This window comes from Macrobrachium rosenbergii, chromosome 21 (assembly GCF_040412425.1).
Source record: "Macrobrachium rosenbergii isolate ZJJX-2024 chromosome 21, ASM4041242v1, whole genome shotgun sequence".
Taxonomy (NCBI): Eukaryota; Metazoa; Arthropoda; class Malacostraca; order Decapoda; family Palaemonidae; genus Macrobrachium; species Macrobrachium rosenbergii.
The window spans coordinates 49,262,948-49,274,272 of record NC_089761.1 but is presented as its reverse complement, the minus strand read 5'-3'; the positions used below and the strand labels follow the sequence as shown (position 1 = coordinate 49,274,272).

The window sequence follows — 11,325 nt, the reverse complement described above, 5'->3', positions numbered from 1 at the left end:
GTTATTGATTCCTTCAGTGGGTTGATTTTGTGGAGGAGAGGCATTCATCAGTGAAAGGGTTACTTCCTGATGGATAAATTAAAATAATTGTTTTAATTATTCATTTTGAATATAAAAGATATCACTTCTTGTGAGCTCCATCTGCACACACACACAGGGGAATCATTGCTGAATTGAATTTGAATAGGCCTTCATGAAAAACAGCCAAAGTCTTAAACATAAGTGTACTTATGCATAAGGTTTAATTGGCTGAAAAGGTTGGGTAATTATTACATAAGAGAATAGCAAAAAAGCTTATGCAAGACTTCATGAATGATACATGTGCTACAAGTGGCCATCACCTCCCAAACAATGTCCAAGAGCTTAAGGAACAACTTGAAAGCAACAAGAGTGATGTTCAAAGATATTCAAGCCTTCATGTTTTTATTAGTAAACATTTGATTTAATATTGGAAGTATCATTGTATTGCCATTTTTATATGAATGACCATGTGATATTCGTTTCTGTTGCAAATGCTCGGTTAATGCATTACAAGTAAATATCCAGTGATATGGTTTCAGGATGAGGTATGGGATAACAAAAATGAGTGAGACACTGAGACACACAATAACCTAGTCCTCCTAACCTAACCTAGGATGCTGGGCCCTACATTTACTGGACCAGGCAAGGGCTTTGTTCCCCCCTGACTCCTCAACCCTCAGTGTAATGTGACCATAAAGCTATGGTTTTTGTTGGAGTCTTACATCATTTTTAGACACTGGGTGTTTGTAATATGTTAACTAAACATGAATGGGAAATGAATATCAAATTTGTCAATGCAGTATCATGAAGACAGCACAGTAATGTATTTCACAGTACAAATTTGGTACCTTTTAGTAATAAATCTATCATGTTTTAAATTCCACACAATGAGCCTGATGTTGTAGGATGTGTTAAAGCAGTTCATAATACTGTACCAAGGAATCTAGTGATAATTTATAAACTGCACATCATCAGTAGGAAACCTGTACAGTATTAAGAAATACTGTATTGTATTATGCTAAGAATTTTACCACTCATATATTGTTCAGTTCAGGATTTGATTTGAAATACATGACAATATTATCTTTATTTCTGATGAATTCTGCCATATGTAAGAGAGTTGGCAAAACCCAGTTTAGTACGTGCTAGTATTCTGCACCAATTTAGTATTTGCTGGTATTCTTCAATATAAGCCCATATACTTTAGTAGTACAGTATATTGTAATTAGCATTAGTAAAAGATTAAAAATTTGTATCCATCGAATTTCTTCCTGTAAAGTTATTTTATAAACAGAATAAATTTATGAACTATTATTGACTTGTGGATGTGAATTTCAGGAACTGATGTATGGACTTGAGTATTTTTTACATTCAAATTGGGATGATGCAACAAGATGGATGGCAAAACACCATTGTCAGCGGAAATTCTACAACATTTTTCAAGATCTCCGAAGTTCACATTTCTTTGCTACATACACTGACTGCTGTTAGCCTCTTCTTTTTCTTGCATACCTTCAATTTCAACTTACATTCTAATGAAAATATCTTTACTGTTACACACCATTTTCTATTATTCCTAACTCAGTGCTGTTCTCCAGTAGTCTCATTACATAGTTGCAACTTAAATATTCCTCCCAAAACTAAGGCTTTTTTAGCTGCATCACCTTTAAAGATATCAGATTTCACATCTCCCCTGACAATTTCCAACTTGGGATTCTCCCACACTACTTATATAAAGTTAATGCCTTCCAAACAAAATTCCACAGTTGTATCCCAGTATATGTTTGCTCAAAAGCCAACTTGCCACAAAACAGAGACCGACCTTGCTCATGAATCAACAGAATTTTCTACATCTTCATCATTAGCAATACCCATTAATGCTTCAGTTCCTGCTATATGTGACATTACTCTTGCAACTCAGACATTAGAACCTAAGGTTGAGGAAAAATATCACTATTATACTCGTACTGCATTTTCCAGTGTTAGTCATACAAAATATCTCAAGAACTCAAATTTATCACCAAGTTTTACTTATACTCTTTACCCACAGACAGTTTTCCCACAAACAAAATATAATCCTTGTGAATTTACCAATGATTGCACAGGTATGTGATATTACCACAATGTACTAGATTACTGTTATGCATGGTTAACAGCATTATTTTACAAACTCCACAGTTGTGCCCGTTTTGCTCTTTCACCTTTATTTTAAATGTTAACTTTTGTGTAGAAGCACTACCTATTTTTTCTGTAACACAAGATATAGAAGTTTCATGCACACCCCCTGGAGAATATTAAGGCTCTAATCTGACGTTTAAAAATGTAACAGTTTTTGAGTGTCAAAATCAGCCATGTAATATAAATCCATGTGCTATCTACCAGTGAAACTCAGAGTATTTCATCTCCATTCATATCAAGTTTGTTTTGATTTTGTTTGATTGGCCTTTATTGCTTGTTTATATATGTGTTGCTAGCTTATGTATTTTTGTGTATTAATTTACATTGTTGAAGTGGCCATTTACTGTTGTTCAATTATTGATTTGTAGTTCCAGATTGAGAGCATAAATGCTTCGTAGAAGTGAATACAAGGCAGGTTCATTACTGTACTTCAGTTAACAGGGTTTCCAAGGAAGGTAATTAGATAACTTTACTGTCAAAATAAGTGTAACTATATGAACAGTGTTTTAGTGCTACTCATGAAAATACTTGTTGTATTCTAAAAATTTTCTTGCTGAGGTCATTTTCATGCTTAAGATACCTAAAATGTACCAATTTATTCTTCTTGGTGATATTATAGTATTGTGAGTTTTGTTTTTCCAATGGATATTATGTGCATGTAAGGTCCAAATTCATTATACCCCAGTGAGAAGTGGATTTGCACTTGCATTTTGAATCCGACGATAGTAGCAAAAGAGTTATCTTGGTAATTGCTAACCTTGTCATCACATCACCTCCCATCTACATGGGTGAAGGAATCTGAAGGAATTCTGTCAACCTTTTTACAAAAGTAGACTATCATGACATAGATGTTCATGAAGGGAGACTGGAGATTATCTTTTTGTTTGCATGTGTGTCTATACACAGCTTTACCTTGTCCATAACTTTTGATCTATACAAAATAAGACTTCACATTTGACATTCATACTCCATCAATGAAGTTTTTCCCTGTGTTTGTCTGCCAGTGTTTGTGTATGTGTCTGTGTCCACCTATCTTGTGTTCACATCTTCTCTTACATGGTTTTCCTAAATGTTTGAAGGGATTTTCATCAAATTTGTTACAAAGGTAGACCAAAATAAGTATACCTTAGTTTTACCAGACCACTGAGCTGATTAACAGCTCTCCTAGGGCTGGCCCGAAGGATTAGACTTATTTTACGTGGCTAAGAACCAACTGGTTACTTAGCAATGGGACCTACAGCTTATTGTGGAATCTGAACCACATTATAGCGAGAAATGAATTTCTATTACCAGAAATAAATTCCTCTAACTCTTCACCAGCTGGCCGGAGACTCGAACGCAGGGCCTACCGAGTGCTAGGCCACAGCTCTACCGACTCGCCCAACGAAGAGTTCACAAAGGTAGACCATAATGTCAGATATGAAGGGAGATTATTTTCTGTCTGTCTCTAGACATCTTTAATGTTGGCTATAGCTTTTGAGCTACGAGACAGAGACTTTATAACTGGTATGCACACTCTGCTAATAAAGTCTTTTCAGTTAATGCTAAAGTTAGTGAACTTCATCATGCTAAAAACAGTTGCCCCTCTAGCCTTATTTTTTATGCCAAGCTGTTTGTCTTTTTTTTTTATTTTGATCCCATACATTTTTTTTTATAGTCCTTGGCCTTAAAAGATAAATCTACTTCATTTATTGGAAAATGAACTTACTGTAAGACATATGGGTTAGCCTTTCCCATAACATACGTGTGGCTCTCACTGAATTAAGATGAATGTGACATACAGAAAGTAACAAAAATCCCTTTGTTTTATGAGGAATCAAGTAAAGCTATTATGTACTGTGCTAATGCTATGGTAAATTTACAAAGATGATTTTCTTTATGTCCTTATTGGGATTTTTACAAGTGAATAGATTTCCAGAAATTATTTGAAATTACCAATACCATGTTGATGGAAACAGCTTTATATTTGTATGCACCTGAGAACAATTGTTATCAAACCTTTGCCTTATGTAGATCTAAGTTACCTTTCAACATAAAACCAAGGGTTTTCAAGTAAGTAATTTTAAGTGCAGACCCCCTTGATTTTGTATCTTTTGGCTAGCAAGAGCAGTAAATACAGTACAGTACATATAGACAGGGTTGGAAGAGGTCCAGTAAAGTTTATGTTTGCAAGAAAGAGTTATCTACTGGGAAAGTTTAGTCATTAGACCAGCACATGATGACTGGCAAGAGCGTCTTATTTTCACCTCAGCAGAAATATTAAGAACTGTGAAGTAATTTCCTGAAGTAAATAATTTTCTCTTCACTTAGACTACCTATGATAGGTTTGTTCACTTTGTGAACATTTAGGCTCTCATCTACCCTTTTAACATTATGCTTATCCCAGCTGGATTACCTTAACAAAAAGGTACAGCTGTTTTGCTTTTTTAGAATGCAGATGGTTGTAGTGCATGTTATGTTTTGTTTGTCTCTGTAGATGGCAGTTTCCCAGATTTGTAAGTAGAATATTGGTTTACTTTTGTAATTTTATTCAACATAATTGACTTATTCAACTTAAATCATCCTAAAATATGATGTTATAATACTTGATAAATTACAGGTTTTTATTTGAGATTATGTTTTTATTGTTATTTGGCAAAGAAGTCAACTGAACCACTTTATTATGCTCTATATTTACATTCTGTATCATGTTTATCCATATGTATACCAGGTATAAAAATTGGCCCAATATAATTCAGTCGACTGGAACAATGGTAACAGTATTATATACGGTTCAACATCCTTGATGGATCAGATGTATGTAAGACTGAAGTTTGGTATCAGCCATTACTAGTTATTTCACTTATCTAAATTAACATTTATTATTGTGGAGTGAGAAGTTATGCTTTATCCTTAGTATTCTGAATTTGTCTTATTAAGGCTCTGGAGCATATACAAAGACTTACCAGTAACTGTAGGAAGTACTTAATTAAGAGAATATATATTTGCCCTGTTTTGAGATACTGTATACCTGTATCCTATATTTTATTAAATATTTTAGTTATTATCCAGATTACCAAAGAGGATATATCTTTATTGCTTGTGTGCAAATTTGAATGTCGTAAGTTTTTTCTTAGCAGAACCCTCTTTGCAGAGGGTGGCTAATGCTTTACAAGTACTGTAGTGACAAATGAAGCCATTTTTGTTGATGCTGATGCTAATAGCAACAGTGTAAACTAATCCAGGATCCATACAATTTACCACAGAGTAGATGTCAAATTGAGCTTAACTGGAACTGCTCCGACTGTGTTGCCATTGCTTTCGGCTAAATTCAGACCACTTGAAGATGATCAGCTTCTGACTTACAAACTAATTTTCATTGTGATCTATCAAAAGCAATACTGTAGTCTCAATATCTTTCCATTGGATATTGCATATCTTGACTTTTTTCATGTGATGTTTGCTCCTTTTTATTCTGGTGTTCCCAGAGGAGCTATTTTGTGCTCGGTTGAGCTATGGATACTAATTACAAAAATGTCCAATTCACCATTGGTTCTCCACATCATGGAGGCATATGCCTTTCCGTTTGGTAATCTTAAAATATCATTTTGAGCAGTTTGAAACTTGGGATTTTTACGTTTCTCATGTAGAATATGTTTCATATAAGACTTTAATGGAAGTTCTCCATGTTTTCCTCAAAACCAGTAACTGTGGTGATGGGTGGAGTAGCCAAGGGGTTTTTCTCCTGTAATTTTTACAGCAGCCTGAATATTTTGTCAATAGTTATTTGGGTCAGATGGTAAGTACTAAGTCAGCTCCTCTGTGATAGCACTCTCGTAGATGTCTTATGTTAATACTATCGAATGCATTGCGATTCAGTCTCAGATGCTAGCCTTCAGTATATATGAATATAAGATGCAGTTTGCCAAGGGTTAGTTTATGATTTGTTGAGCATTCAGTACCTCTCAGTTACACTAGTGTAATCAATTAGATCTTGGGTGTGTGTATGAGGCCATGTGATTACTGTACATTAGAGTTGCAAAGTGGTAAAGTATTAGTAATAATGGATGTATTCTATGTTCTAAGCGTGTGTAGCCTAAGATAATTTTCTTCACGCTGTGATGTCTCATTACACCAAGGTAGAGGTGGTTTTTCTTCAGCTTTATTGTATATAAATATTACCATGAACAAGTAATTTAACAAGACCATACTTGAATGTCATGGAGCTGCCCAAAGGGTATGCTTTTAATAATTTTATTAGAAGTTAGTATACTGTATTGCAACTTTTTAAAGTTTTAAGAATTGGATGATAAGGATTCTCACAAAATTTTTTTCAAAGATTTGTTTCCAATATTTGATCGACATTGTTGGCGGAAAGTTGGACAGTCACCAAAGATATGTTTGAGTGATTCTCTTATTCTGCATTCATAGATTGGATCATTAGGGATATTCTTTAAATACCCATGGGGCAGACCAGTTGAAAGACCAGATAATATTGTTTAAATGTGGTGTTCTTTTTTGGAATGAACACCACCATCCAGTAGATGTTATAATCTGTTTTAATTTATTATTGTCAAAATCATCATTCCACAATGCCAGTATTTCCAATATTTGTTTATCATCAGGTGTATTTTTCTGATCAGATGAAGTCTTTTGCACTGTTTGCATGGGTATAGGGCTCTGATGAGTGTGGCACACCAGCCCTTAGTAAGAGGACTGTACCACATCCACTTCATCAGTCTTTCCTTTATGTCTTCAGGTGACTCTTGTATGGCTCAGACAATAAAACCAACCCTGTGAACCTATTATCATCTTGGTAACCTTTCCAGAAAAAGATATACACTAATTTCCCAGTTTTAGTTTTGTCTAAATTCAATGGATCTCATATATGCATGAGGCATTCTGCTATTGGCCATTGTGTGGATGCTCTGGTTATCGATACTTATGGAGTAAATGATGTTTTGCAGTAGTCTTGCATTTCACTTACTATTAACCACGACTTCTTATAAGGAGTTTCTTTTTGTGTGAGAATATGATTATAAGGAGTTTCTTTTTATGTGAGAATATGATCAATGTCTGTGGATTACTTAAACTTTCAATACCACTGCTGCTAAGTGAGCAACAGTGTTAATGTTATAGCTTATTTGCTTGTATGGTAGAATATACACTGTACCTGTGTTAAGCACATGTTTGTGCTTGAGAAGGAGAGAGAGATAATACAAGACAAGCAGAATATTGATAAGGTAGAACATAATTTTATTCTGATAATCTATCATCGTCACTCATATTCTGATAAACAGTCATTTCACTCATTACTGTACTGTCATTTTACTCAAAAGACTAGTATAAAAAAAAAAAGAGAAAATTATGTTGTTTCTGGCAGCAGAGACTGTTCACCATTCTACGATCCAATTGTGCTTATGAGTACTGTATGCTTTACAGATTTATGGTACAATTATTTAAGGAAAAGAGCTTTTGATACATGATCTTGGTGCAATTATTTTTAATATAAAGCTAACCAATGTCAAAACTAGTTTTTTAACTTCAGCTATTCCATTTGTTTTGATTACAGTATTGTACTCTATAAAAGTTTAAAAGTTCCAGTAAAACTGGCTAAAGATGAATGCTCAGGACTTATTTCTTCACAATGTGTACTTAAATGTAGCTTGATTTCTAGATTACTGCATACCAATCAGTAAAATTCTCATACAGTATGTGTCTTTCAAAGCATATGTGCAAAGATTTCTTGTACCTGAAATCCAAGATTTAATGCTCCAAGCTGCAATAATTTTGTTGTACAGTATTGGTGTTTGGTATTTTAAGTGTAAATAATCTTAACATTTAACCATCTTGTTGTCCCATATTTTGTTAAAAAAATGTTAACATAAATCATTTATTTATTCTCTCTACACCATAAAATGTTTATAATAATTAATGGGGGTAAATTAATGTCGTTTTATTTTTATACTAAAACAATGGCCAGGTTATTAAAGTCAGATTTGTATGACAGTATACAGTATACTGAACTGTAATAAAATTGTAAAGTTAAGAAAATTTTCCATTGTCTGAGGTTTGATTCATCAGTTCATTGTGCTCATGTATATTGAAAATGTACAGCGTAGACAATGTATGGGTTAAAAATGGAAAACTATTGTTATTAGATTTAGTACTCATGTAAGACTATTGAGAAATATAATATTGGTGTTATTTACTACAATGCATTTCTGGTAAATTATTTTTTTAGTGTTCACAAACTGAATTTTTTCTACTGTTATCTACGTTCTGGGGTTGTAAAGCATTGTTTTTTAATACAGTTTCTCTTTTCAGGTTCGCATTATGACAGTTCTCCATTATTAAGACCATTCTTCCCATTGTTTTCTTCGTACATGAAAGGAAGAAAAACAAGGATCTACAGTGAAAATGGTTGCTGGAAAGAAAATAAAGTTACAACATCCAAATATTTGTGTTGTCACATACCTGGTTCCAGTCCAGACTTTGACAGCATAAGAGATGTGCAGAGTGTTCAACACTTTCAGCAAAATGAAACAAGCAACATGTTTACCAGACAACCTGTAAATGTTATGGATTTCTTGCACTTGAGTTATGATGCACCTGGTGGACATGATAATGTTGAGAAATGTCGTAAAGTTGTCAATCATGTTACAAATGACAAGATTCATGTTACAAATGACAAGAAAGTCATCAATGCTAGTTCAGTAATAGATAAAAATATAATTGAATTTAAAACTTCTCATATTAGATCAAATCCGCTTCTAGTAACAAATGTAAGATCAAAATACAATGTAAACTGTAGGTTATGTGAGACTCAGTCATACCAAAGAAGCCTAGAGAAAACTCATGCAATAATGCCAACATTTACTAACCTGGATTTCCCTGAACCTCAAACAAGAACACAAGATAGTGTTAAAAAAAGACATGAATTATGTGACCAATATAAAATGAATATTGAGGGTAGCTTCACTGATAATGTACATGTGATTAATAATAGTGTGTTGTCTATACTTCCAACATTACCACCAGATATTTTTCCAGAGCCCAGTACAAAGTATTCTGTGCAAAGCACACAAATTCCTTACATATATAGTTATGAGGTGACAATCGATCACACCATTTATTATACACATACTTGGACAAAAGAAAAGATACCAAAAAGTGCTTTCCCATTGTTGACTTCACAAGCAGCGACTTTGTTATCAGGTTTAAGTAGTTCATTAGACACCCACAGAGTACAAAAATCTCTCCACTTAGAAAGCAGTATTAGAAGTCTGCCAGATGTTACTGTGAGAAGTACAGAGTTGCATTCAGTTATGACTCCTCATTTCTCAGACAATATAGGTTAATTTACTGCACTGGAATGCCATATATCTAGTCACTAATTTTTCTATTTTTCTACATCATTTCCAGAATATGCACTTATTTAAGATACTAAAATGCAGGTACTTATTCGGAAAATGCGTTTTTCTGGAGCAAAATCTGTTATTTATTTTTGTATTGTGATTACAAGGATGCACTGGATGTATGACAAATGTTTAAGGTCCAATGTTGCAGTAAAAATATTTTTGGCCAAATTTTTTTCTTTGCTAAACCTTAAAGATACAGACAGCAGAGTTTAATGTTTTCTTCAAATGTATAAGCCTAGTTGTAACCTGTCATTTAAATTGATACAAAAGTTTACTTGATGCATTTTATTGTATAAATTTAGCTCCACTTACAAATGCATTCAGGTCCAGTTTGGCAGTAAAATTTTTTTGGCCATGTTTTTTTCTTTGCTAAACCTTGAAGATACAAACAGCAGAGTTTATAAGTCCAGTAGTAACCTGTCATTTGAATTGATGCAAAAGCTTACTTGATGCATTTTGTTGTATAATTTTAGGTTCACTTTTGAATACACTGTTAAAGTACTGTAATGTGTCTTGTCATACTAGTAAAAATACTAACTTTTCTTATGTGTACCAGCATAATGCAATGGGAAAATGATGAGAGTGGTGACGCACGGCAATAAATTTTTGACATATCATTGATGGTAAATAAAGAAATACTGTAAACCTCAAAGCACATTAGGTGATGCTATGCATTAAGAATAAGCCCCTAATGGTGAGGATCCAGGTGGAGATTTCACTCTGATAGACTGAGAGCCATAAAGAACATTGAAAGGAGTAACTAAGTTGAGTGCTAAGGGTCTTATGCATCATTATAAATGCATTAGTGGTGGTGGGTCTACAAGGAAGAATCCCCTTGTAAACACGGTGACCATGCACTGCATCACAGATTGCCTTTTCCTCTTCAAAGGTGCATTTAAACTGGCGACAAAATTCATGAAATGTTCAGGCACACCAATAAATTTTTTCCCCTTGTTACTAACAAAATGTCAGAAAACTAATAGCTATTTTCAAGAGTGAAACCTTTTCTCTCAAATGTTTCTCCTCTTTGGTGCTGTTAACCTTCAATGTACCAATGTAACCCTAACCATCTGGTATCATCATTGTTCATTTTGTTAACATTCCAGTAGTTGATCAATATCATCCTATACTGTACAACATTCCTAAGCCTCCAGAAAACTGCATGATTTCAATCAAAATCAAGTTAGTCATTCTCATATTCAAACGAGAAAGTTATGCTACATTCATGAACCTTGAGAATGGATTTGATAGAGTACTAAGACAAGTGATTAAATGGGCAATAAAAAAAGCAAAGGCACCATAAAATTTAATTGAATTAGTGGTGTTAGTATAGCCTAATAAAAGATCTAAAGACAGACATGTTATAACTGAAAAATCTGAGAATAATGAAGTGCAGAAAGGAGGCCCATGTGGGCTGCGGTTTGCACATGACTTGTGTTAACAGCAGAATCAGAGGATGATAATACAAGAATGCTTCAAGATTGAAGAGGAATGTAGAGGACAGGGTTCGTAATTAAATAAGACAAAGCTTTTAGTGTCTGGAAAGGCAGTAAAGAAAAAAGTTTTGTTCAAAGAGTAGCCATGTGAATACTGCAGGAGAGGTACGGAGGTAAATGAAGTACTGTTTATGTAAAAATTACTGTTACAAGAGCAATTGGGAAAAAAGGGAGAAGTACTGTACTATATGGTGGAAGGACCGGCCTTGGATGAGGCAGCATTTCTGTTA

The 11,325-nt window shown here is 34.0% G+C and overlaps 1 protein-coding gene across 3 annotated transcripts in view; it reads left to right on the top strand.

Moving 5' to 3' along the window:
* LOC136850181 (uncharacterized) overlaps positions 1–9,954 on the top strand; it is an 11,457-nt gene extending 1,503 nt beyond the window's left edge. The window contains exons 2-5 of one of the 3 annotated variants that reach the window (XR_010856574.1): positions 1,360–2,126; positions 2,568–2,654; positions 3,520–3,599; positions 8,506–9,954. Coding sequence is in view for 1 of the 3 variants with exons in the window: in XM_067123814.1 (XP_066979915.1) it covers positions 1,370–2,126; positions 8,506–9,539 (1,791 nt within the window). In the remaining 2 variants the exon portion in view is untranslated. The remainder of the gene's footprint in view (positions 1–1,359; positions 2,127–2,567; positions 2,655–3,519; positions 3,600–8,505) is intronic. The other 2 variants (XR_010856573.1, XM_067123814.1) reach the window with 2 other exon arrangements.
* The last annotated feature ends 1,371 nt before the right edge of the window (positions 9,955–11,325 follow it).